The 27,888-nt window shown below is 38.7% G+C and overlaps 1 protein-coding gene across 1 annotated transcript in view; it reads left to right on the top strand.

Annotated features, from left to right (window-relative positions):
* The window catches only part of LANCL3 (LanC like family member 3), a 130,758-nt gene extending 109,918 nt beyond the window's left edge, over positions 1–20,840 (top strand). The window contains exons 3-5 of the mRNA XM_066249608.1: positions 1,636–1,833; positions 10,240–10,447; positions 20,520–20,840. Coding sequence (XP_066105705.1) covers positions 1,636–1,833; positions 10,240–10,447; positions 20,520–20,679 — 566 coding nt within the window. The 3' untranslated portion in view covers positions 20,680–20,840. The remainder of the gene's footprint in view (positions 1–1,635; positions 1,834–10,239; positions 10,448–20,519) is intronic.
* The last annotated feature ends 7,048 nt before the right edge of the window (positions 20,841–27,888 follow it).

Below are 27,888 nucleotides of genomic sequence, written 5' to 3'. Positions count from 1 at the left end.
TTATACATTCATTGCAAGTAGTGCCTTTACAGAGAGAAATCAGATTCAGGCACTCTCAAGTTTTAGTATTAATGGATTAATAACAGACTGCTGAATAACAATGGTAAATGTTGAGATATGAGGCTTGTAAAGTGATAACTAGTGACTCCCCTTACCTCTCTGAGCATGACTTGCAAGGCCCTTTGTACATCACCTGCTTCTGTCTCCAGACTCAAACTTTATCTCCTCTCCTCGCTGGTTGTGTCCAGTATAGTCTTCTACAAGCAAAATGTTCTCATATGTTGTAACCTTTCTGCCTGTTCCTTTTGCCTAAAATGTCAAACCCTTCATCTATCCATAATACTTATACTGAGATAACAAGACTCTATTCAAATATCATTAGATCTATTGAGGGATGTTGTGCTTTTGAAAAATGGGTTTATTGACCCCTCTCTGGAAATACGTTCACGGGGTTCAGGTTTTGCCCTGAAGCACAATTGGGTCGTATCATGTTAGCCTGCCACACTTCTATTGGAGCCCTTATCACATTGGACTGTATAATTATTGGCTTACATGTCCAATCACCTTAATGGGCTCTGTGTACCTTCAGGATAGGAGGATAGGCCTTTATCTTGTTATCTTTGTGATCTCTTTTACCAAGAGCCTGTACCTAATGAGAGTATCCATCTGAATGAATGAATAGCTGATGAACAATAAGCTTATAGAATGGCAGTTCTCTGAGAGTTCTCTCAAAGTACGTTTAAGTTCCTGTCTAACTTTCCTTAGAATCAGACCTTGAGACAAGGTGTAAATGGTATATTTGGGAGGTGATCCAAGAAAGTATTGATAAAAGAATGAGAAAATGATACAGGGTAGACAAAGAAGTTAATAGAGGATGTAGTAATGAGCAATTTTGAATAACTGAGGTTCGCTTCCACTAGGAACTCTTAGAGATTGCATGGAACTTGCATCAGAATTGTCCTACTCAAGGGGTAAAGAAACTGGGGTAGTCATCCACCAACTCCCTGCTTCGATCAATAAAGAAGTGATTTAGTCTGTTATGTTCACTGGTCTATCTTCAGCCCCTAAACAGTATCTGGCTCATAGTATGTGCTTAATTCTTATGTGTTGAGTGAATGAATGAATGTTTAAGTACAGAAAACAAAGTGTTTTCAAACACTCTTAAGAGCATTTTCATAAAAATGATCAATATGTCAATTACAAAGTTTTCATAAAAATATTTTCTCTAAAATGGGTTGATTACTAAACTTTTTTTAAAGGAAAAATAATACATTTTTTAAAGGATAAATCTTGGGCCATATGGTCTCTATCACAAATACAACTCTGGCATTGCAGCACAAAAACAGCCATAGACAGTAGACTAAATGACCGTGATTGTGTTTCAATAAAACTTTATTCACAAAAAGAGGCAGTGAGCCAGATTTTGCCTGCAGGCTATATTTTGCCAATCCCTGATCTAACCTATGTTCCCCAGATGCCTAGTTCTTTGTCAACTAAGCTATTATAGTACTGTGTATATATACTTTCAAGAAGTATCATCATTCTTTTTAGTTATACTATGATTGTCTTTTCACTAAATTAAATGAGCCCTCCGTCAAATTGTGTGAATTAATTATACTTTGTTTGTCAATATAGGAGCAGCTCATGGCCTGTCATCCATTCTCCAGATGCTTCTTTCTTACCACGAGCATATCAAGCCTTCCGATCAGGAGCTGGTATGGCAGAGTGTGGACTTCCTAATGGAGCAGGAACAGAACTGCAACTGGCCACCTGAGCTTGGAGAGGCTATTGAGAGAGAGAACGAGCTGGTGCACTGGTGTCACGGCGCCCCAGGTCTCACACTCATTATTATCTGAAAACATTGCCTTTCATCAGGCTTAGCCAAAGAAAGGTGCTTTTTCTGGAAAGTGAGGGTATTTCTCATATTATTACTACATGAGATAAAAAGGTCAATATAAAAAAATATTTTTATTTAGTGAGAGGATCAGAGGCAGATACAAACTCCTGCATGCATCCCGACTGAGATCCACCCAGCAAGCCCACTAAGAAGCGATGTTCTGCCCTTCTGGGGCATAGCTGCATTGCTCAGCAACTGAGCTCTTCTTAGCATCTGAGGCAGAAGCCATGGAGCCATCCTCAGCACCCAGGACCAACTTGCTCCAATTGAACCATGGCTGCAGGAGGGGAGGCAGAGAGAGAAAGAGATAGAGAAGTGAGAGGGGGAGAGGTGGAGAAGTAGATGGTTGCCTTTCCTGTGTGCTCTGACAGGGAATTGAACCCAGGAAATCCACACTACTGGCTGATGCTCTTCTACGGAGCCAACTGGCCAGGGCCTAAAAAAATTTTAGATGGAATAAAAAGGTTTGATTTGTGAAGGATCTTCAGAAGTGATTCTGTATTTTAAAAAATATATCCTCTATATCTACTTGCATATGAATCAAACTAGCACTGTCCAATAAAATATATTATAATCCACATATGAAATCAAAATTTTAGTAGCCCCATTAAAATGTAAAAAAGGTCAAATTAATTTTAATAATATATGTTCTTTAACCCAATATGCCCAAAATATTATTTCAATATCCAACCAATTTAAAAATTGAGCTATTTTACTTTTTTCATATTAAGTCTTTGAAATCAGTATATATTTTATACTAAAATTTTATCCCAATTCAGGCTAGCCACATTGCAGGTGCTCAGTAGCTACCTTGAACAATGCATATCTGGAGACGAGCATTTCAAAATTGGTCCCTGAACTAGTGACATAGGTAGCCTGGGGGCTTATTAGAAACTCAGAATATCAGGCCCTACCCCAGACTTACTGAATCAGAATCTGTGATTTAATAAGATCCTTGGGTGATTGGTGTGCACATCAAAATTTGTGATGCACTGTTTTAGAATTCTTTTTCAAATGAGGATTTCCATCATCACCTGATAAAATGTCTAGAGAAATGAGAAGCCATCTGCAGTGAACTCTCTGGAACCGAGCCTATAAACTTATCAGACCCCATCTTCTCCTTTAAAAAAAAATCCCATTATACTGCCCATTAGGCATTCAAAGAAGGGGCAATTTAAAAGAAGTTAAATTCAAATAAATCAAGTAATTTTGGTTGGATAGCCAGGTGAAAGATATAAAATACCAAAATAACACAAAAAGTTTGGATTTGGAATGGATTTAATTTTCAAGCCTATGACTCAAAGCCATGAGCACAGATATAAAATATATTTGATTTTTCTTTAATTTGTTACCTGGTTTTTATTACTCCCTATACTCTCTTTACCTAATTAATATTCTTTAATCCAACTATAATTTTGTTTTTTATTAATCAACAGTTTGAGTTGATTAATATACAAGTCTTAGTCCATTGGCCATTTTTTCTCTGCCTGCCACATTTACCTAAGGAAAGGACTTCAAAGGCTTCTATGTGTGTTTGTTCCAGTGCCAGAGCATTGTGCACTATGTCTAGATGAGTAACGCCAGTTATAATTTGGCTCATTTCTTCTTGCTTTGAACTTTTTGGAGGAAAAGAACAGTTATTTACCATTCTAGAAATTAGCTCTTTACGTTACATTCAACAATCCCATTTTCTATTATCTTTAATCAACTTCAGTGATGGTCTCTGAATGTTCTCCAAGCACTGAGGATCTTTGAATTTTAGAGATATCCCAGGTTAAATACAGAGTATTTTAAAAGAACTTAGTTGTAGAGTAAAAAACCTGTAAAGAAAGAGAAAATAGACTTACTGGGTGTGGCACAGTGGATAGAGTCCACCTGGGATGTTTGAGAACCCAGGTTCAAAACCCTAAGGTCACCGGCTTGAGTGCAGGCTCATCTGGCTTGACCACAGGCTCATCAGTTTGAGCACTGGGTCACCGGCTCAAACGTGGGATCAAAGACATCACCCCCTGGTCGCTGGCTTGAACCCAAAGGATGCTGGCTTGAAGCCCAAAGGCCTCTGACTTGAAGCCCAAGGTCGCTGGCTTGAAGCCCAAGGTCACTGGCTTGAGCAAGGGGTCACTGCTTCTGCTGTAGCCCCCTGGTTAAGGCACATATAAGAAAGCAATCAATGAACAACTAAGGTGCCGCAACAAAGAATTGATGCTTCTCATCTCTCTCCCTTCCTGTCTGTCTGTCCCTATCTGTCCCTTTCTCTGTCTCTGTCACAAAAAAATAAAATAAAATAAAAGATTAAACATAGATTTCAAAGCAAAGTCATTCAACCCACATATTCACTGGACTACCAAATATAAAACAATTTACGAATGAATAAAAAACCAAATGGGGCCCATTATTTAACCTGCACACCCACCTCAAGAGTGTTGGTCTTCCCTTTAAGAGATGTGCTAAAACAGCATCCATTGTGATTATAAATCTGATGAGTGCAGGTCAGAGACCATCAAGATTTCTCTAAAGTTGAGAACAGTAAACTCTCCAAAAATTATAAACAGGAGATGGCCTACAAAAATAATTTTTACTTGTTTGAGGAAAATATCTTTTGAGAGTAGATTTATGAACAGTGCAGATGGTTTGGGACAGCAGAGCAATTCTGTGATTAAAAACTTGCCAGGCACTGGCCAGTTGGCTCAGTGGATAGAGCATTGGCCAATGTATGGACGTCCTGGCCTCAATTCCTGATCAGGGTACACTAGAGGGGAGTGACCATCTGCTTCTCTCCCCCTCCCTTACCCCTTTCTCTCCCTCTACCCCTCCCGCAACCAGTGGCTCGATTGGTTCAAGCATTAGCCCCAGGCACTGAGAATAGCTTGGTTGTTCCCAGTGTGTCAGCCTCAGGCAATAAAAATAGCTCAGTTGATTTAAGCATTGACCCCAGACAGGGGTTGCTGGATGGATCCCAGTCAGGGTGCATGCAGAAGTCTGTCTCATTATCTCCCCTCTTCTCACTTAAAAAGATTTTTTTAATTAAAAAAAACTTGCCAGAGATAATTCACAGAGTAATTGGAACTTCGTCAATGATGCTTTACATCCTTCTATAATTGTTTCCTATTGGCTTTCCTTCAACCCACCTCTACAGTTGACTTTCTTAGTTATCATTTATGCCAGGAGTCCCCAAACTTTTTACACAGGGGGCCAGTTCACTGTCCTTCAGACCGTTGGAGGGCCAGACTATAAAAAAACTATGAACAAATTCCTATGCACACTGCACATATCTTATTTTAAAGTAAAAAAACAAAACGGGAACAAATACAATATTTAAAATAAAGAACAAGTATATTTAAATCAACAAACTGACCAATATTTCAATGGGAACTATGCTCCTCTCACTGACCACCAATGAAAGAGGTGCCCTTCCAGAAGTACGGTAGGGACCGGATAAATGGCCTCAGGGGGCCGCTTGTGGCCCGCGGGCCGTAGTTTGGGGACCCCCGATTTATGCACTGTAGAAATAGTTCCTTACTCTAAGTCTATAACCCTGGGTTCTATGTGTAGCTCTAACAATAACCAGCTACATGGCCTTGAGAAAACCACTTTGTTTCTTTCATGACTTTATTTCTTCATCTGTGAAATGTGCCCATTGAGATGGAGTAGTGAAACAATACTTTTATCCTGTGGATCTTTGCCATTCCTGAGGGACATCTCTCAAAAGATTTGCAGAAACCCATATATATAAATACCTAGTGTGGCGTATAGTTTCATATGACCTCATCATAGCATTAATGATTCTGAAATATAGGACAGAAGCAATTAAAAAAAATGATTACATTATGTTACATCATCACCATGGTAACACTGAGAGTGCATTTTGTTTCCTTTGTGTGAAACACAGGTAGCTGTTTTTTTAAAATCGTTTCTCAAGGGCTCCTGGGTAAGTAACTTTGAATTGAGAACAACAAGGGCTAGTGCAGTGCTAGTGTCCTTGTCAATAAACTTTATAGTATACATTGTGCAATGCATGCCTCTATGAAATTATTGATCCCAGAATGGACTTGTCTGGTGATCCCCAGTATGTTGAAACTATATATGCCAAGTTGGCTATTCCAAGGGTCTGCTAGATTGCATTCCTTTCAAAACTTAGTCTCCCAAACCGTAGTTCTTAAGTAATAATTTCTTTTTCCAATTGTCTTTGGCAAAAGCATATAGCATTTCTGACTCAGGTATTTTATCAACAGTGCAGCTTAGCATTCCCATGATGAAATGACATGGTTCCCATAAAAAGCAAAGAAATCCAACATTCCTTCCTTTTAGATTAAACAGTCGTATTGTGGATTTTGTTAGGTCTGGTTAGGAAATAATAGGTTTAGGCCTGACCTGTGGTGGCGCAGTGGATAAAGCGTCAACCTGGAAACGCTGAGGTTGCCGGTTCAAAACCCTGGGCTTGCCTGGTCAAGGCACATATGGGAGTTGATGCTTCCTGCTCCCCTCCCTCTCTCTCTCTCTCTCTCTCTCTCTCTTCCCTCTCTATAATGAATAAATAAAAAAAAAAGGAAATAATAGGTTTAGAAGTTTTTCAAGGACCCTTCATTTACCATTCTGTGATCCAGGCCACAGGATGCGGCCCTTCTTTTCTGGCCAGACCATAGGATCATTAGCTATTAGCTTCCTAGGGTTAAGGGCCTAGTATAGTAATTGGACCCTCTCGGACTTTTTTTTTCCATAGCTCTCACCTTCACTCAGCATTGGCCTTTGCTAGGGTGAGAAATGAGACATTATAGGGTCAGCAAACATTTGTGAAGCCATTGCCATGTGTCAAACACCATGCCATAAACTAGGGGAGCAAAAATGAGCAAGACAGAGGTCCTACCCTTGGGTAGTTTACATTATAATAGGGAAGGCAGACATGACACTGTGTAAGTGCTAAGGTTTGTATAGGGAGTAATGGGAGCTCAGAGGAGGAATTCCTGGTGGTCCTCCAGATTTAGGGAAGGCTTCCTGGAGGAGGTGATGCCTGAGGGATGTTGGCCAGGCCAAGAAGGGTGGGAAATTTGTTCCAATAAAAGCCAGTTAGAAGCATGAGACCACATAGCGAAGGAACGGAAACTGTGGGTAATTTAGTTTTACTAAAGTGTGGAAAGGTTTAAGTAAGGAATGGCAGAGAAATGGTAGGAGAGCAGAGTAAGAGCTGGGTCACAAAGGGCTTTCTGTGTCTCACCTGGAGTTTAGCTTCACCTAGATTTTGAGGGGAAGCTAAGAGGCACAGATTAAACAACAGAATTGGTTTGTCCTGAGGCAGCGGCCTGACCTTTTGTACCCCTGTGTCATACATTGGCAGAAATCTGCTAGGGGGTGGACACATATCTAGCCTTCCATTTGGCGAAGCAAATCTCCCAAGAAGAGGGCCACTGTTAGCTTTGTTAGCAGATAGCTCATAACAACTGGGAGATGAGGCACCTGCTGGAAATGTCAAGGAGATCCGACAGCACCAAAGGCCTTCAGTTCACCTGGCTAATTCCTTCTCATCTTTTGGTACTCAGGCTGGATGATGTCACTCCCCCTCATGGGCCTTTCCTACCTCCAAGTGTGGGTTAGGAGCCTTCCTGTGTGCTTCCACATAGCCTAAGTCCATGCCCCCCTCCACACACTGGCTAATTAATGCCATCAGTTAGGTTGTAAACACTATGAAGGCGGAGACTTTTTAACAACTTAGCACCTACTGCTGTCCTGGCATATAGCAGGTATTCAATGAATATCCAAACAGCCACCAAATCATGTGAGCTGTCTCATTCATTAGCCTCTTTGACATCTTTCTGCCAACATGATATGTTCATAACTACCCCATTACCCTTCTTTACATCTCTCTTGATACCAGTGTGGGACATTTTGTCTATAATACTAATCACATCACTAAAAATAAAGACCAACCAAACCACAACAACAATACTCTCACTGGTAGGTTCCCTCTTGCTCACAGAATACAGCTCAGACTGCCTAATTAAATTTATAAAACCTTCCCTAATGTGAACCTCATCTCCACTTCCACTTCACTACTGTTGGTTAGAACACTGCCCCACTGAACTTCATGTAGCTTGTTTGTCCAGGCTCTGAATCTTTGCCCGAATTGATCTTAATGCCTAAAATGCTCTCTCTCCCTAACCTTGAATCTAGAATTTCTTATGCATCCTACAAAGTCCTGAAGAAAGCTCTCCTTCACCTGACTGTCTCCCTTAGGGAACTTCTACTTTTCTGATCCCTCTGGTGTAATTGACAGAACTATTCATTTTATGCTCCAAAAGCATCATGAACTACATGTCTTATTATGGGTCAGTCACATATATGTATGTATTTTTCTCTTCCTTACTAAACACTGCTTTCCTGAAGGACAAGAATTGTGGTTAGCACTTATTTTGAATCACCCAATGCCAGTATTTGCTACATAATGTGGGATGCCCATTACAATATGAATATGTACCTCACTTTGAAAAATGATTAAGAATTTTAAGATGGCAAAGACAGAGCATTAAGCACAGCATTGGGCCCTTTTGGAGACCATTGTGATACTGAAGAGGTCACTTGATGATGAAGCCAGCCATGCCTAGACACATGCATATAGTAGATAATTAATGAACACTTTCAAACAAATGGGTACAGTGAATGAATATATGTATAATTAAATAAGTTTAATTCTTTTCAAATCATCATTTAGTTGGTGGGTGACACTTTGTTCCTAAAACTGAAGAGGGCAATGCTATAGATGACCATTTTCAGTGGTTGACTGGAAAACAATGGCTGAAGAGAGTCTCTTATAAGTGTTAATCATAAGAAATGTTAAAGGATAAATTTTAAAACTGAATAAAGGCCCTGGCTGGTTGGTTCAGTGGTAGAGCATCAGCCTGACATGTGGAAGTCTCAAGTTTGATTCTGGTCAGGGTACACAGGAGAAGCAATCATCTGCCTCTCGACTCCTCCTCCACCTCTTCCCCTTCCCACAACCATGGCTCAAATGGTTGGAGCACAGTTGGCCCCAGCTGCTGAGGATGGCTCCTTGGCCTCAAATCAGGTGCTAAAATAGCTCAGTTGCCAAGTAACAAGCAGTGGCCCAGATGGGCAGAGCATCACTTGGTAGAGAGTTTACCAGGTGTATCCTGGTCAGGGCATAGGCCGGAGTCTTTCTCTGCCTCCCCGCCTCTCACTTATTAAGAAAAAAAAAGTGAATAAAGTCATGAGTGTCATGCAAATCATTATAAAATGAAATGTATGTAAATTATTTTATTTGCTCATTAATGAATAAGGGAACTAGAAAGGTGTTACAATTAACTGAAAAGAAAATCCAAAGACCAGACAAATTTATAGGCCATTAGGAATGCTGACATAGTAGATGCAAAACTTGCTGCTTTCACAATGGCTGAGGGAAGTCAATCTAAACTCTAACATATAGAATGTGAGTTTCTATGCAGTATTGTCAGTTTTCTACACAGTATTTCTGTTTCTACGGAGTTGTAAAAGAGCCTAGTCAAAGACAATGAAAGGTAGAGAGAACCTCAATAAATGAGTTAGTTAAGATACTAAACTCCAGTCTTTCCTACTTTATATATGAGTAAAGTAGGCCATGCAGGAGAGACAGTGATCTTGGATTACTAGTCTCCTTTCTGATTGTGAGCTCCTAGAACTTAGAGGAAATGTTCTATTAGTAGTTGTCACTTTTATTCCTGTTCCTGCCTGTGTAATTGAGATTGCCTTGTTTGAGAAGTGTTGAAGGTCAATGTCTTTCCTTGGAACAATCAATTTGGAAAGAACTCATTTCATAGTTGGAGTAGAAGTCTTGGCCAAGTCATTGGGGGTCATAATTGTTTTTATCAGGACTCCCATCCTTGCTCTTAAGAAAAGGTGTATAGCTTTAAGTACTTTAACATTAAAAATTCTGAACCTCAGGGTAGGGTTTGTGGGATGGGAAAACTATAAACATTTATCCAGATACGTATAATTCTTACCACAGTATGCATCATTAAATATTAATTTGTAAATTATGGATTTTACCAATCTATGTACTTGTTGCTCTTTCTCCAGGGACCAACAGCATGATACAATTCAAAGAAGTTAAAATAATTCTCACAGGTAAAATAAGACTCCCTTGTCAGAGAGTCTATAGCCTTGTTCTTCAAAATGTGGTCTCCAGCAGGGCATTTGTTAGAAATGCAGTATCTCAGGTTCCATCTCAGATCTACTGGTGATTTGTGAGCCTTTTACCAACACACTGGTGATTTGTGAGTCTTATAGTTTGAGAAATTTTGCTGTATAGTATTAAGCCCTGAAAGTCACCTCAAATGTCTTTGATGTTTTCACAGGAATCGCCTATCTGTTTGCAAAAGCTTATCTGGTTTCCAAGAAACCACAGTACCTGGACACCTGTATCCGGTGTGGGGAACTCACATGGCAGAAGGGCCTGCTAAAGAAGGGGCCAGGAATTTGCCATGGTGTAGCTGGCAGTGCCTATGTCTTCCTACTGCTATATCGGCTCACAGGAAACTCTAAATACATCTACCGAGCCCAAAGGTCAGCTATTCTTCACATGTATTTTTCCCCCAAAGGTTAACCTAACTAATGCTCTGAAAAGATAATAGAATCACCTTGTTTAAAGTGTGAAAATAGGCCCTGGCTGGCTGGCTTGCTCAGTGGACAGAGCATCAGCCCAGTGTCTGGGTTCAATTCCCAGTCAGGGAACACAGGAGAAGCAACCATCTGCTTCTTTCCTCCTCTCCCTCACCCGTCTCTCTCTCTTCCCTTCCCACAGCCAGTGGCTCAGTTGGAGCATCGGCCCTGGGCACTGAGGATAGCTCAGTTGGTCCCAGCTTCAGTCTCAGGCACTAAAAGTAGCTGGGTTGTGAGCATCGGCCCAAGACAGGGATGCTAGGTGGATCCTTGTTGAAGCACTTGTGGGGGTCTATCATAGTATCTCCCCTTCTGTCACTTAATAAATAAATAAATAAATAAAATTTAAAAATAAATACATTAACTATGCACACTAAACAAATGTAGAACTACTATATATACTGTTTGCAGCTTATATTTTAAATAAACAATTTTAAGAGACACCATTCATTTCAGTTTATATAGATTTATCTCAAAATTTTAATGACTGTACATTTATCCACTATAGATGTACCATAATTAATTTACCCAATCTTTAAGTAATGGATACTGTACATGTCCAGTCTTTACTAATATAAACTAAATTTTCCCAAATATATAGTACATATATTTCTATGCACTTGTGAAAGCATTTCTTGTAAGAGAAATTTTAGAATTGAAGTCCATAGGTATTTATAGCCCATTTTTGCCCATTTTTTTCTATTATGATGCTCAATATTGAGGATTGTAACTCTTTGTGAACATACACTGTAGATATTTTCCTACTTTGTCATTTCTCTTTCAGTTTAGTTCATGGTCTTTCACCAGACCAAAATGCTAAGTATTTGTCTTGTTGAAGTTGATGTACTTATAAGATTTCTCGATTTTGTGTTTTGTTTCAAAAACCTTTCCCGACCTGGCTAGTTGGCTCAGTGGATGGAGTGTTGGCCCGGCCTATGGTTGTCCCAGGTTTCATTCTCAGTCAGGGCACACAAGAGAAGTGACCATCTGCTTCTCTCCCCCTACCTCTCCTCCTTCTCTCTCTCTTCCCCTCCAGGAGCCAGTGATTTGATTGGTTCAAGTGCCTGCCCCAAGCACTGAGGATAGCTCAGTTGATTAGAGCATAGGCTCCAGCGGAGAGTTGCCTGGTGGATCCTGGCCAGAATGCATGCAGGAATCTCTCTCACTATCTTCCCTCCTCTCACTAAAAAAAAAAAAAAAAGACCTTTCCCACTCTAAGATTATAAAAATGGGGAAATATTAATTTATACTGAGTTTTAGCAGCATTAAGATTTTAACTTTAAGTCTTTGATTAATCTATTGTAGAACAGGGGTCCCCAAACTATGGCCAGTGGGCCGCATGTGGCCCCCTATGGCCATTTATCTGGCCCCTGCCGCATTCTGGAAGGGGCACCTCTTTCATTGGTGGTCAGTGAGAGGAGCATAGTTCCCATTGAAATACTGGTCAGTTTGTTGATTTAAATGTACTTGTTCTTTATTTTAAATATTGTATTTGTTCCTGTTTTGTTTTTTTACTTTAAAATAAGATATGTGCAGTGTGCATAGGGATTTGTTTATAGTTTTTTTTTAATAGTCCAGCCTTCCAACGGTCTGAAGGACAGTGAACTGGCCCCCTGTGTAAAAAGTTTGGGGACCCTTGATCTAGAACTTACTTTTTTTGTTTAAGCATGTCAGATGTGTTATAGATCTTTATTGCTTTTTAAAGAAAAGACAAAACTTTCTAGTAACATTTGTTGACTCTAATGATTTGACATTCCAATTTTATTATAAACTGAATTTATATAAATGTGTGAGTTCATTTCTAAACTTTTGGTATTTCATTATTAATTTCTTTCTTTTTTGACAGAGACAGAAAGGGACAGAAAGGGACAGACAGACAGGAACGGAGAGAGATGAGAAGCATCAGTTCTTTGTTGCAGTTCCTTAGTTGTTCAGTGATTGCATTCTTATATGTGCCTTGACTAGGGGGCTCCAGCAAAGCAAGTGACCCCTTGCTCAAGCCAGCAACCTTGGGATCAAGCCAGTGACCTTAGGCTTCAAGCCACTGACCTTTAAGCTCAAGCCAGTGACCCTGGGGTCATGTCTATGATCCCACACTCAAGCCAGCAACCCCTCGTTCAATCCAGTGAGCCAATGCTCAAGCTGGCGAACTTGAGGTTCCGAACCTGGGACCTCTGTGTCCCAGTCCTACACTCTATCCACTGTACCACTGCCTGATCAGGCCCATTATTCATTTATTTCTAATTTTTCTTAGCTGTTCTCTCATTCTTCCAAGTGTATTTTAGAATCAATTTTTCAAATTTAAAAAATCTTATGGCAATTTGATTGGAATGTCAATGAATTTATAGGTGACTTTAGTGAGAATTAACATCTTTAGAATACTGAGTTTTTTCCATCCAGGAAAACAAGGTATGTTGTCCCTTTATTTAAGTTTTTAAAAATGTCATTTGATAAAGTTTTGATTTTATGAAGATTATATATATTACTTGTTATTTTTTTGTGACAGAGACAGAGAGAGGGACAGACAGGGACAGACAGACTGAAAGGAAGAGAAATGGAAAGCACCAATTCCTCATTGTGGCACCTTAGTTTCTCATTGATTGCTATCTCATATGTGCCTCAACCGGGGGCTACAACAGACCAAGTGACCCCTTTGCTCAGGCCAACGGCCTTGCGCTCAAGCTGACGAGCCTTGCTCAAACCAGATGAGCTTGCACTCAAACTGGTGACGTTGGGGTTTCGTACCTGGGTCCTCTGTGTCCCAGTCTGATGATCTATCCACTGAGCCACCGCCTGGTCAGGCTATTTCTTGTTACTTTTATTCATTTCTAGTATTTTATTTCCAGGTTTGCGAGTGGAAGATTTTCCTCCACTCTATTTTCAGGTCATTTATTGCTAGTATTTATGAAAGTTATTTAAAACTTACATATTATTGCAGTTTAGCAATGTGAGATGCACTTCTCTCATATAAATTAATCTGCATTGAATCTTATAAATATCTTTTTTTTTTTGTATTTTTCTGAAGCTGGAAACGGGGAGAGACAGTCAGACAGACTCCCGCATGCGCCCGACTGGGATCCACCCGGCACGCCCACCAGGGGCGACGCTCTGCCCACCAGGGGGCGATGCTCTGCCCCTCTGGGGCGTCACTCTGCCGCCACCAGAGCCACTCTACCGCCTGGGGCAGAGGCCAAGGAGCTATCCCCAGCGCCCGGGCCATCTTTTGCTCCAATGGAGCCTTGGCTGCGGGAGGAGAAGAGAGAGACAGAGAGGAAGGAGGGAGGGGTGGAGAAGCAAATGGGTGCTTCTCCTATGTGCCCTGGCCGGGAATCGAAGCCGGGTCCCCCGCACGCCGCCAGGCCAACGCTCTACCGCTGAGCCAACCGGCCAGGGCCGTTATAAATATCTTAGTTTTGATAAATATCATAATGATATATCTGCCCAACTTACTGAACTCCATTACCATTTCTACAAGATTTTCATTAGATTCCCCTGGGCTTTCTAAATAGACATTCATATTATCTGCAAATAATTATGATTTTGTTACTCCCTATCTTATTTGCATACCTTTTAAGTTTCTGATTGCATGGGTAAGAGTCTCCAAAACAATACTCAATAATAAGAGGTATAGTAAACATCCTTGCCTTTATACTGATTTCATTAGGAATGCTTCCTCGTTTCACCACGATCTTTTAAATTTGCTTCTTATGATGTATATCATGTCAGATTATGACATGCCTCTGTTCAAAATAGTTTAGTAACTTCCCACAAGGCTCAGAATAAAAGGCCTTCTAGGATTTTGCCTCCATTACCTCTCTGATGCCATCCCCTATTTTTCATCTTCTTGGTTCTTCCCACCTTAATAGCCTCCCTGTGATTTTGTCAGGATGTCAGACATAATCTACCTCAAGGCCTTTGAAGTTTTGATTCCTTCTACCTGTAATGCTCACTTTATACATATATCTCTCAGCACCCTCCCTCTATTCAGACCTTCAGTCAAAAGTCATTTTCTCAGAAAGGTTCTCTTAAGCCAACATATGTAACATTCAGTGTTAAATATAAAATATCCTTTATGATATTTGTGTGTTATGTACTAAAGAAAAAATACTAACATATATAAATCCTCTATTTGAAACTTCATTGTTTGGGAATTCCATTAACATATTTTGATTTATGGCTCCCTAATCTGTTCAGATTGAACCTATTTCCCAAATGTAGATAAAGAAATTCATTTTGGATCTTATCTAGGCTAATGATATATCACCTTTGAGATAAATTTCATCAGAGGCTATAATACCCTAGTAAACCTATTAAAAAGGGTCAGAATGTCTTATTTTTCTAGCAGATAATTCTAGTTTTTTTGTGTGTGTTTTTTTTTTTGTATTTTTCTGAAGCTGGAGACGGGGAGAGACAGTCAGACAGACTCCCGCATGCGCCCGACCGGGATCCACCCGGCACGCCCACCAGGGGCGACGCTCTGCCCACCAGCGGGCGATGCTCTGCCCCTCCAGGGCATCGCTCTGCCCCGACCAGAGCCACTCTAGCGCCTGGGGCAGAGGCCAAGGAGCCATCCCCAGTGCCCGGGCCATCTTTGCTCCAATGGAGCCTTGGCTGCGGGAGGAGAAGAGAGAGACAGAGAGGAAGGAGGGGGAGGGGTGGAGAAGCAAATGGGCGCTTCTCCTATGTGCCCTGGCCGGTAATTGAACCCGGGTCCCCCGCACGCCAGGCCGACGCTCTACCTCTGAGCCAACCGGCCAGGGCCAACTTAAACTTCTTATAGTTAAAGAATGAAAATATTAAAGTATTGTTATTATTGGTATATTATATGGAAATTGCATTTAATTACATAGAATACTAAAATTACAACCCTGGTCGGTTGGCTCAGTGATAGAGCATCGGTCTGACATGTGAATTATCCCAGGTTCCATTCCTGGTCAGGGCACACAGGAGAAGCACCCATCTACTTCTCCACCCCTCCCCCTCTCTCTTCTCTCTTTCTTTTTCTCTCTCTCTTTCCCTCCTGCAGCCATGGCTAGATTGGAGCCAGTTGGCCCCGGGCACTAAGGATGGCTCCATGGCCTCCACCTCAGGTGCTAAGAAGAGCTCCATTGCTGAGCAATGGAGCAATGCCCCAGACAGGCAGAACATTGCTCCCTAGTGGGTTTACCAGGTGGATCCCTGTCAGGGTTCTTGCAGGAGTCTGTCTCTCTGCCTCCCCTCTTCTCACTGAGTAAAAAAAAAAGAGATAAAAAAAGATACTAAAATTTCAATGTCATAATAATTCAATCAAATATAGTGTGGCCCCAAATTGGCAGACTTCCTTCGTTTTTGGCAGTTCCTTAGACAGTAATTTCAAACAATATGTTCTTATTTGGAATAAACATTACTTAGTCATTGCCTATTACTCTGAGCATACAGTTGAAATTAATGGTCACAGAAAAATATTTGACAATCTTTTCAGTTTCTTCTATGATTATTTAATGTTTCAGGTTTTTTTTCTTTTTGAATTAATTTTTGGAAGTAAATATAGTTCATATGGATTTTTAAATGTTTGAGATACAGCTCTAACAGTATATTTCTATAATATTTTATATATCCCATGTCTGTACTCATATGCCCCCTTTGAATTGCTAATGCTTTTTCTTTTTGGTCAGACACATCAGCATTATGTTTATATTCATGCTTTCAAGGAACTGGCTTTTTTAAAATTCTTTCTGTTTTTCTCTTTTGCTTTCTAATTCATTATTTTCTGCATATATATATATATATATATATATATATATATTCTGCCTATATTTTGACTTTCCAGTGTTCCTTTCCATTATTTTGTTATTTTCAACAGTTTTTTAAAAAAATGCTTAATTAGAATAACTTTCTTATAAAAAAGTAGTAATTAAAAACTCAGATCAATGAATTTTCCTCTGAGTTTAGTTTTGATCATAATCACCAGGTTTTGATATGTAATGATCTCAGCGTCTGTAATTGTTTTTAGCTCTATAATTGCCATTCTGACTTCTATTTAGAGAAAATTTTTTTTAGAAAAATGAATTGGTTAGTTTGAATTCTCCACCATTGGGTAGATTTTGGAAACAATTTTTTTCACTCTAATATGATAACACACTATAGAGGTCAGAATACAATGAAACTGCTACTCTCATACATTACTGCTATGCTTGTAATTGCTGTATATTATTTAGAAATTATTTTGAAAGGCACAAAAATATTTATCATATTATTTTTAAGCAAAACTATATAGGATTCCAAATACACTACTAATTTCAACAATGTAATCAATTAATTAGTGAAAGAAGATTGGAAGAAGACAGAGCAAAATTAACTGTGGGTTTCTTCTAAAATATGGTAGAATGGTTGTCTCTGTGTTACAAACACTCTGCTATAATATGTTTATGGAAAAAATGAAATATATCATATATTGAGTGCTTGCTATATGCTGAGACCCTAATATATAGTACATTTAATTTCTATTGATAATTTTGTGCAATTCTGCAACTTCATTATTTAACTAATTAATTTAATGTTTTAATTGAATGTATTGGGGTGACACTGGTTGACATAATTATACAAGTTTCAGGTGTAGAATTCTGTAGAGTTCTCTGTGCACTGTTTTGTGTGTTCACCTCCTCAAGTCAAGTTTTTGTCCATCACCATTTATCACCTCTTTACCCTCCTCCAACTCCTCTGCCACCACCGCAACTTCATTATTTTTTTTTTTTCATTTTTTCATTTTTCTGAAGCTGGAAACGGGGAGAGACAGTCAGACAGACTCCCGCATGTGCCCGACCGGGATCCACCCGGCACGCCCACCAGGGGCGACGCTCTGCCCACCAGGGGGCGATGCTCTGCCCATCCTGGGTGTCGCCATATTGCGACCAGAGCCACTCTAGCGCCTGAGGCAGAGGCCACAGAGCCATCCCCAGCGCCTGGGCCATCTCTGCTCCAATGGAGCCTTGGCTGCGGGAGGGGAAGAGAGAGACAGAGAGGAAAGCGCGGCGGAGGGGTGGAGAAGCAAATGGGCGCTTCTCCTGTGTGCCCTGGCCGGGAATCGAACCCGGGTCCTCCGCACGCTAGGCCGACGCTCTACCGCTGAGCCAACCGGCCAGGGCGCAACTTCATTATTTTAAAGTCAGATTAAGAAATTTGTCAAAGGTCATATCAGGTGAAATTATCAGGGTTAATTAAGTATCACAATTTCAAAGTCCTTCCTCTTTCTACTGCACCAGGGCTTCTTAATCTAGGGTTTGTGAATTTACTCAAAAAAAAAAGGTATTACATCCCTAACTGAAATGTAGCATTTCTTACAATTCTGAATGTAGGTAATAAGCCACCCACATTCAGGAGGAGAATTAACAGTAGCTGTGACTCTGTCACCAATAGACTCATGTCACAGATATTCACATTATTCTTGTTGCAGTTATTGTGAAATTTATTTCACTTCCATCACTACTTAGAAACATCCACAGTTATTAGACCCACTACTGTATAATGTGTTTTAATATGTTAATTAGGAATACATATATTATTATATCAAAAATTTGTCTTAAAATTTTTACTAATTCTTTTTAATTTTTTTTTTAATGAGAGACAGAGAGAGGAACAGACAGGGACAGACAGACAGGAAGGGAGAGAGATGAGAAGCCTCAATTCATAGTTGCACCTTACTTATTCATTGATAACTTTCTCATACAAGCCTTGACTTGGAGTTTCCAGCCGAGCCAGTGACCCCTTGCTCAAGCCAGTGACCATAGGGTCATGTCTATGATCCCACACTCAAGTCAGCACCCCCACGCTAAAGCTGGTGAGTCCACAGCAGATGAGCCCCAAGCCAGCAACCTTGGGATCTCAACCCTAGGTCCTCTGCATCTCAGGTCGATGCTGTATTCACTGTGCTACTGCCTGGTCAGGCCTAATTGTTCTCTTTAATATAATTAATTTCCTTTGGAAGTTTTATTTTATTTTTTTATGTATTTGAAGACTTTTTTTCTGAGATGAATTCCAGACTGCAAAATTATTCACTGCACTTAAAATAGTTAAGAATTTTTGAAGCTATACCATCAAGGTTCATTGTATAACTACAAATTTTGAATTAACTCTTAGGATGCATCATTATTCTACTATTTAAAATTCTGAATTTTATTTAAAAATTGTTGCATATTCAGGAAAACAGTTGATTGATAAAAAATTTGCACCCAACAGAATTGTGTGCAATAAGTCCTGCTGACTTATTTTAAGGTGCCATCAGTAAGTTCAAGAACCTTTAAAAAGATCAAATAAGTAATTACTCTTCATAAGACCCCCTATGTAGTAGCAACCATCTAAATTTATGGCAGTATCAGCTGTCAGGCTTTTGCTGAATTCAGGTTCGGCTGCCTGCTGTGGTAATAATTCAATGTTTGTGTGACAGGTGCTGGTAAAAAGGAAAGAGTTTTATACAAGAGCTGGCAGCCTGAGGAGATGGGGAGACTCCTTCCTCAAAAACCTATCTTAACAGCTCAGATGCCTTGTCCAGATGATAAAGGGAATCAGGGGGGAGGGCAGATGTAGTTTCTCTCAAGAAAAGGACTTTCTTATTTTCATGCTGGCTTGGCTTCAATGGTCCTCTTGGCTTTATAAGTGGAACTGAAACTATCAGGTAACTCATAAACTAGAGTATTATTCTCTGAAACTTGTGCTTATACATTCCTGCAGTCAGGTTGTCCTCTTTGCCTTATCCAAGAATCGAAACTGCAAGCCTCAGCATGGTGGGAGTGAGGGGAGGTGGCTGAAGCCAAGTCATGAATTTCCTGCTTATGTCCTTTTTTCTCACTTTGATGGCCTCTCTCCATGTGCATGAGCTAGAGGGGAATAGGCGGTTCGACTCTAATGAGAACTTGACCAGAGACAAAAGCATAGGGTTGATTATATATATACTTTTGATTTGTTATGGACTACATAACTTTGATTACTAGACTGGTAATATTTAATAATATTTACAACAGATTGGGTGTATTATTTATTAAGGTTAGCCTGACAGAAATTCTTTTATAAGCTTATTTTATTAGCATATTCTTACTTTAATTTTATTGCATGGCTAGTCAGCCTAATATCAGTAATGTAGCATATTTATTCCCCATTACAAGGCCTTTCTAACCTGTGACTCCAGCCTCTGAGTTGCTGATTATTTTTGTTGTTGATGGGAATGAGGAGAGCAAGTCAGTAAAGAGATGACATAAGTGACAACACTTTAAATACTGCTAACACTAAAAATGTAACTCATTATAAGTAATTTGAATAGGATTTGTGACAAATACCAGCAAAAGCATAAAGCCCTTTCATAGAGAATTTAGAGGCCAGTGATTTATTATTAAGGCAGCTGTCCTAAAAATAATCTCTTATATTTGAGTTTGCTCTTTGATGTCATGATTATAAAGTGTGGTTTGCCTTTTCCCATTCATCTTATTCCTTTGTTTACCCGAATCACAGATTGTATAAAATCTTGCTCATTTATTTCCATAGTCTCTGCTCTCTGTTACATATAAATGAAAATTAATTCTAAAATAATATGCCTTCAGGTAAACAGTATATTTATTTTTAAAAGTAACAGTCATATATCAGCTTGCTATTCAAGATAAATAAAAGTATGGCTACATATCTGTCTTTCTTTTATTTATTGGATAACAGAAGGTATGAAATACCTCAGAAAAAACAAACTGCTCTGCTTTCCAAATGCTCAAAACAGTTGAATTTGCCTATCGACATAATTTGTTGTGAAACACAATTATATAATGGCTTCTCTGGGTTTTTTTTTCTGTTTTTATTTATTTTTTTACAGAAAAAAATCTTTTTAAAAATATTATACAATTCTGGAAAGAGAGTGATACTAAAACTTTAACTTAGCAGGGAGGAGGAAGAAGCAACCCAAGGCCAATAATGTGGAAACATTAATATTAAAATTCTTCATAATTTCTTCTTCTTTCAGGTTTGCTGAATTTTTATTTACCGAGGAATTCAAGGCCGGTTCTCATGTACTTGAAAGTATATACAGCTTGTATGAAGGCTTCTCTGGGACGGTGTGCTTTCTGATTGATCTGCTGCAGCCCAGTCAGGCTGAGTTCCCTCTCTTCAGCGTCTTTGTTTAGAAGGCTCCATCTCCCAAAGCAGCCCTGCAGAAGGTCCCTGAGATTTCCTGAGCCTAGCAAAGGCAGTTTCCACAGAAGCCACACGCAGTGGTATCACAACCATGAGCCTTAACATTGCTGCAGGAAGGAGGGAAGAAAGGAAGGCAGTAAGGGAAGAAGGAAGGAAGGAAAGAAGACAGGGAGAGGGGGAGGGGGAGGGGTGGAGGAAGGGAGGGAGGGAGATTCAGGCAAGTGAAGGCAACATGATACCAGACTTAAGGGAGAACAGTCTGATAACCTGTAATATAAAGATACCATGACTCTTCTAAAAACCATTGAAATACAACATTTCAGAGACTAGGAATGAAACCAAATATCATAGGAGAAAGGGAAAGAAAAATCATTTGTTTTTCAGTTAGGGCATAAAAAAAAAACCCTGAAATGTGGACAACGGCAATAAAATGACAATACCTTTGCAATTGGAGAGATAATTTGACCATTTGTGGGTGTTCTCCACCCCTAATTTCAGAAATAAAGACAATCTAAAACAAAAATAATTGCCTAGCTAAATGCTGCTAACAGTGATGAAGTGTCAGTTTGCTAAAGGACAAAACAAAGGAAACTCTCTGTTGTCCTATGCCTTTACTTACTGAAATTCATGATTTTTACTGAGTGGAGAAATTTTCTTATGTATCTCTATTTTTATCATTACCCTGAGCACTTATCATAACTTCGTTTAAACCCTGAAATTGGAAGTTCTTTAGGCCTTAGAACATCTCTTGTTCTGGTTCCTTTTTTCCCTAAAGCTGAATTAGAATAGTAAAATTCATAGGCTAGCACATACCGTAGCTATTATTGCTGTCAGTTGTTTTTCTCAGTATGAAGCATGAGTTGTTATCACTTATTGTAATTTGTAAATGCCTTTGTAATTCCTATGAAGCTGTTAGCTGAACTGTAAAGTGAATTCGTGGCAAAAATCAGTCATCTCAAAGATCAAGCTAACTGCTACAAAAGTGTGTTGTTTCTGCCTTTGATGGAATACTGTATCCCCTAGAACAAGCAGACACTGGCAGAGAAAGGGACTAGTGATTGTGAGAAGAACGTTGCTTAACTTCATATTGTTAGATTAAGAGATGAGTGAACTCTCTTGCTGATTACCTTATCTTCCAAGACACAGGCTCCACTAAAAATTGTCTACATTACTCACTGAGCCATGTTGTCATATTAAATCCAACTCTGCTATAAACACATAGAAGTTGTAAAACTACTTCAAGTAAATAGTGGTTTTCAGAACATTGTAAGGGCATCTGTCACGTCAATACTTAGAGCACCAGTTTATCCCTTTCACAAAACTTGTTCACTGGCAATTTCATGTATCAAAGTGGAGGAGGAAGTTGTATACTGTATAAGATTTAACAGTTATTTAAATAGTCAATAAATATATGGATATATGTAAATATTTTACATATATCGCCATGTACACTCAAACATTTACTTAGTTCAGTATTTCTTAACTTCTTGATTCATAGATGAACTTTGGGAAGAGTTGGGGAATATTCTGTTACCTAAAAATACATGTGCGCGCGAGTGTCTGTTACCACGTTTGCATTGACCATGTGCGTGTGTGTGTGTGTGTGTGTGTGTGTGTGTATGGGCACATGCTTGTTTTTCTGGGAAAAGGATCTCTAGCATTCGTAAGATTCTCAAAGAAACCTGTTGCTGAAAAAAGGTAAGAACCATCTTTGCATGTTTTATAACTGTTTATGTTTTCACTTATCAGAACAAACTAGGACAAAGTGGTTTTGAAAAGCATGCACCTTTTCAGCTTGTTTTATTTTCACATTCTCAGTCAAGAATACATAAAATTGGCCTCCATTGTTTATTTTTTAAAGTACTCAGAGGAATACCACATAAGTACCAGCTTTAAGATGACTCCCAATGTTGGGTTCTAGAAGTTATTTTGAGAATAGTCAGGACCTCTCTAAAAGCCTTAAGACAAAAAAATGCTATCTACAAAGTAGTCTCCTGTTGAAACGATAGTGGTACCTGCTTTTCAAACCCAGGGTTTCACTTCCCAAGTGTATTTATTCAGTATTCTAGACTAGAAGCTGGCAATACAGCAGTGAACAAAGTACCCCTGGAAGTTACCTTTTGATTCTGTTTCCTGATCCTTCTACCATTCATCCTTGAGATCTAAAACCTCAAGCATTAAGGAATGATAATCTAGCTCAACGTATCAGTTTTATTTTTAGGAACTTCAGGAAAACTGAACTCTTTCTTGCTCACCTGCCCTTTCAAGGTCCAGTAGGGTAACAGACATTGTTATGTTGACCATTGTGAAAAGGTAACCTTTTTCTCTGTCAAATCCAAGCAAAAACCATGTTTGAGTATATATTTATGAATTGATGTGTCCATAAATTAGATAAGGGTTAACTTGTTTAGCACTTAAACATGTAAATTTTCATTTTCCTGACAGACTAGAATTATAGGTTTGGGAAGGTCCTCTTCTATCCTGTTGTTTTCCCAATAAGTGGGAAAATATCCCTAAGTGTTGCTATAGAAAAGTGTGGCATGTCACTTCTTATTAAATTAACCAATTTCCTCCCATCTATGTAGTAACAGTATTATTTCAATAGTGCTTAATTAAGTATTTTGCCTCTTAAAGACTATGAAGGCAGTTTTACCACCACTAGTACAAATCTAATATTATTTACTATATATGACATGAACAATTATAAACCCTGAAAGTAACATTGGAAATATGTGAGGATAGACTGAAAGACTCTCTCAACAATAGGGAGACTGAGTTATACTTTGAGAACAGGAAATGTTGAGATATATTGTAACTCTTGTATTTTGTTTCATTAGCACAGTTATGAACCTTTTATTTTGCACAGATCCCAAAATATTACATATCTTTATTTTACCTAATCCTATCTTAGTCATCAGTTTTTACTTTTTGTTCCATTTGTAACCTGATAAATGAGAACAGACATTTGAAAGCATACATTCCTCGGGGATTACTCATGTAATGGACAACACTATTAAGATAATGCTATAGTTTTCGCTCTCTGATAACTTGAAAATAGGGTTTTGTTTGTTTGTTTGTTTTTTGGTCTATACTAAATTGCAGCTTTTCCATGGCATTTACATCTTTAACTTTCTTTGACTTACTAAGATTTCAATCAAGGTAGTACTCAAACTGTTTCAATTTCTATAGAGAGGAAATGTCCGTAATTTTGATGCAAAAATATGTAAGTTTGTGAGTTATACCCATGTTAAGGAAATATGATTTAAAGGGAAAACATTAGTAATGCAAAAAGCTCTGTGTTGGAAATCTTAAGCCTTTCTATGCCACTTCCATGGACTGCTATAATAATAATTATAATCACCTCTCCACCTAACAAGGTTGTCATGAGGGTTGTCAATGATAAAATGGATACAAGATAGTTTTGTAATATGCAGGTACTTTATACATTTCAAAAGAGAAGCTGAATTTTAAGTACCTATTACTTGCATAAAAATCATGCTTAATTATGACTTCAACAGAGCATTTTAGCCAAATAGAATCTCTGTATGTGGATGCAGTATTTTCTGGATCACTTGGTTGGTCAAAATAATGTGTATGTTTGTTTGTTTTGGTTTTTTAATTTATTTATTCTAGAACCAATCCAAACTATTGCATTTGTGCCTCAGAAGATACTGAATTACTTGGGGCTTAGTACATAGGAATAGGCTGGTTTAACTTTCAAGCTCCTTTGAATGCAAACATTTATTTTGCTTGCTGAAATAAGGGATTAAGGTGCCAATCATGTAAGAAAAGGAGTTGACAGTCTATGTCTGCAGGTCAAAAGTGAACTGGAAAACAAAACATTTTTGGTTGAATTTGGTCTCACTTTATAAGATTTTGTATAAGGCCTTCCTTTGGGGACCTGAGTTATTTATTCAACAGTGTTCCAAATTAATAGCTAAATGAGTAAGCCTCAGATTCGCCAAAGCCCTGTAACCTTGGCATAAATTTAGCAAGAAAAGCAAATGAGAAGGTAAGTGAAAGGGTCAGGGGGTGAGGGAAGCTTGCTGCAGCTCAGCATCTCAGTGCGAGTTGTGGATGCACATTGAATGCTGCTAAGAACCATGCATCTTACTCACGGATTTTATTGCTTCCTGGGATCTCTTATCATCTACCCATACCCAATTCAGCAACTTCTTGTCTTCTTCCTCTTTAAATAATTGCATTCTGATACTTTTTTTTTCTGTGTGCTCAATCATGTGACACAGTTTCTCCTAGGCAGACAGGTTTTTTCCTTATCTCTCCATCTCTTCCAGCCATGTCAGTTCATAGCTAAGAGCAACAGGCTCAATAAGGCTAGAGTCTACTCAGAACAGAGGGACTGTCCACAAGGTCAGCAGCACAAGGATTTGGGCACATTCTGGAGCCAGATCATAGGTCCAGGACAGCCCATCTCAAGTACAATGTGCATGAGAGTAGAATGGCAGCTGCATTTATCCTGCTTGTCCTCCAAGAAGAAACCTGGCCATTTTGTATATACTGGGGTGGAAAATAATAGTTGATTATAATATTTAATATCTGGGTCTCCTGCATTATCATTAATTTCATACTGGGAGTGTCCTCTCCTGATTTTTTTAATTGAAAGTGCTAATAAATTGAAGCCAGATGGGTGATATCTTTAGGGTTTAAAAAAATTTTTTTTTCTTAGTGTTGAATCTTGTCATTCCCACCTAGACTCCTATACAAATGTCAGTCTCTTGTCTGCAGAATCTCCTGCATCTTCTTTGCTTTTGTGTACCTGTAACTTACCCCTCTGAACTGAATTATTTAGAACAAAATACAGCCCTGGCCAGATAGCTTGGTTGGTCAGAGTATTGTCCCAAAGTGCAAAGGTCACCAGTTTGATCCCCGGTCAGGTCAGGGCATGTACAGGAACAGATGTTCCTCTCTTTCCTGCTTTCTCCCTTCCTCTAAGATCAATAAAATAAGCATTTAAAAAAGTATTAAAACAAAAACCAAATCACCCATATTTTTGTGTTTTCTGGGGGGGAGGGTTGTTGCTGAGCAGTACGGTTCAAAGAGCAGACTATCTTTTCTTTTTCTTACCTTTCATCTCCCTGTACAATAGGAGGAAGAAAAGGGACAAAAGATACACAAGGCTTGACTGAAAACAGTTTGCAAGAACTCTTGTTTGTCTCCCCTTTGGTGTTTTTAGTCCCTATAGGAAAGTGTGTGTGTGTGTGTGTGTGTGTGTGTGTGTGTGTGTGTGTGTGTGTGTGACAGACAGAGAGAGAGTCAGAGGCAGAGACTGACTTAGGAAGGGTCTGTATCATGTATGAAATAAAACCCAACATTTAGCTTAGATACACCTGAGTGAATGCATATAAGCAAGTGTGCATTCATTAATATGGGTCTCCATTGTGTGTTGAATGCTATCTAATAAATAATCACATAATTAATGAGGGCCCTAGTTACACTTCTAGTTGTCTATCTTAAGCATTCATTTTCATTAAAACTTCTTCTGCCAGGTTAAAACCATTAGCCATCTGTAGAAGATAACAGACGTGAGTTTCACAAATAATGCCACGAATGAGCCACATATGTAATTTTTAAATTTTCTAGTAGTCACATTAAAAAAATGAAGACAGGTGAAATTAATTTTAATAATGTATTTTATGTAACTCATTGTGTCCAAAATATTATCATTTCAACATGTAATCAATATAAAATTATTGAGCTATTTTTTGTACTAAGTCTTCAAAATCTGGTGTATGTTTTACACTTACTGCTTATTTCCAGTCGGCCTACTGCATTTCAAGTGCTCAAGAGCCACCTGTGGCTTGGCTGCTTGTATTGGACAGCACAATGCTAGCATCCCACTGCTGTTTCACAGTAATAATAGGGTCTTCCTACAGCTTATGTATGTTTTTGTTGTTACAAAAGAAAATGTAAATAGAACACTGTATGCTATTTGAGTACTGCAGTGTTTCCGCAGATGTGGAGCACAAGTACCAAGAGCTGCCCAGTGGAAAAACAGATTCTGTGATGAAATAAGTTAAGAAAGTTCTATTCTTTTACCCCCTTTTGGAGATTTACATGGTTCATTTTGGAGCCTATCTCTACTTAGTCTTTGTATTCAGAATCACCCTGGGGGCAAGATATATCTTCTTGCTCTAGAACCATGTACTAAATTGTAACCAGCAGATGGCTTTGTCTTGCTAATGGATATTGATCTTCAAAAAGTACCTAAAAACACACTTTTCTCTCATTTCAGAAATTATGAGCACTCTAAAAAGATGAGGGGAGAAACATCTGTATGTCTATACTTATGTATAGACACAGAGTACAATTTCTTAAGCAGTCATACCATTCCTGCTGATGTGTTCTTTTTGTATTTTGTGTGTGGTATTAATTTACAGTGTTTTAATGCGTACTGTTTTTGTAAAGTGTGCAAAGTAGCTGTAACTTAGCAATCAGTTTAAAGACAATATACACTATACTGGAAAAATGTGAATCTTTAGCAAATGATCTTTTTGCCTTTATTTTAGTGGAAACTCTGATGCTGTTCTCGTTCTGTTTTATGATCTGTGCTTATGTGGTAATTACCAATTAAAAATAACTTCTGTTGCTGCATTTGTCTAAGTCGACTGTAGTAATCTTTACATGTGGGTGCATTCAAATAAGAACAATGATTTAAATGATTGGTTTTGTCTCTGTTTTTTTAGGACTTTCGTATTTCAATATTGGAGATGTCTTCTGAAGACTTTAGCAGCAGTAGAATCCCTTTGCTCTTGATAATTGAAAGTATACTAGCAGTTGTATAGAGACTGTCCAGGAGTAGGACTGGAACATACTAAGTGCACAAGTGTGGTTTTAGAATCTGATAAGGAAAGACATCCCATTCTCTAGAAAGGTAACTGCTTTCCCAACTTGAAAGAACTACAATAGCTCAACTTAGAAAGGAACTCAGATTTTTAATCTCATTAGTTTAATGGCACTAAATTAGCAAACATTTAAAAATGGATTTTGCAGAATCCAAAGATTATGGAAAACTTTGCAAAGCCATATACGGGAATAGTCAAGCGTCAAGCACCACATATTAGTTTCAGAATGTGTATTTCCCAAGGGAATAGAATTTACATCAAAAGGATTTTTAGCACAATTCACAATACTTAACAGAAATATAATTGTATCATTGGAAGAAAAAAACACACACCTCA

The sequence above is a fragment of the Saccopteryx bilineata genome, chromosome X, assembly GCF_036850765.1.
Source record: "Saccopteryx bilineata isolate mSacBil1 chromosome X, mSacBil1_pri_phased_curated, whole genome shotgun sequence".
In the NCBI taxonomy this organism is placed as follows: domain Eukaryota; kingdom Metazoa; phylum Chordata; class Mammalia; order Chiroptera; family Emballonuridae; genus Saccopteryx; species Saccopteryx bilineata.
The sequence above is the reverse complement of the archived record's forward strand: the minus strand, read 5'-3'. Positions and strand labels throughout refer to the sequence as shown.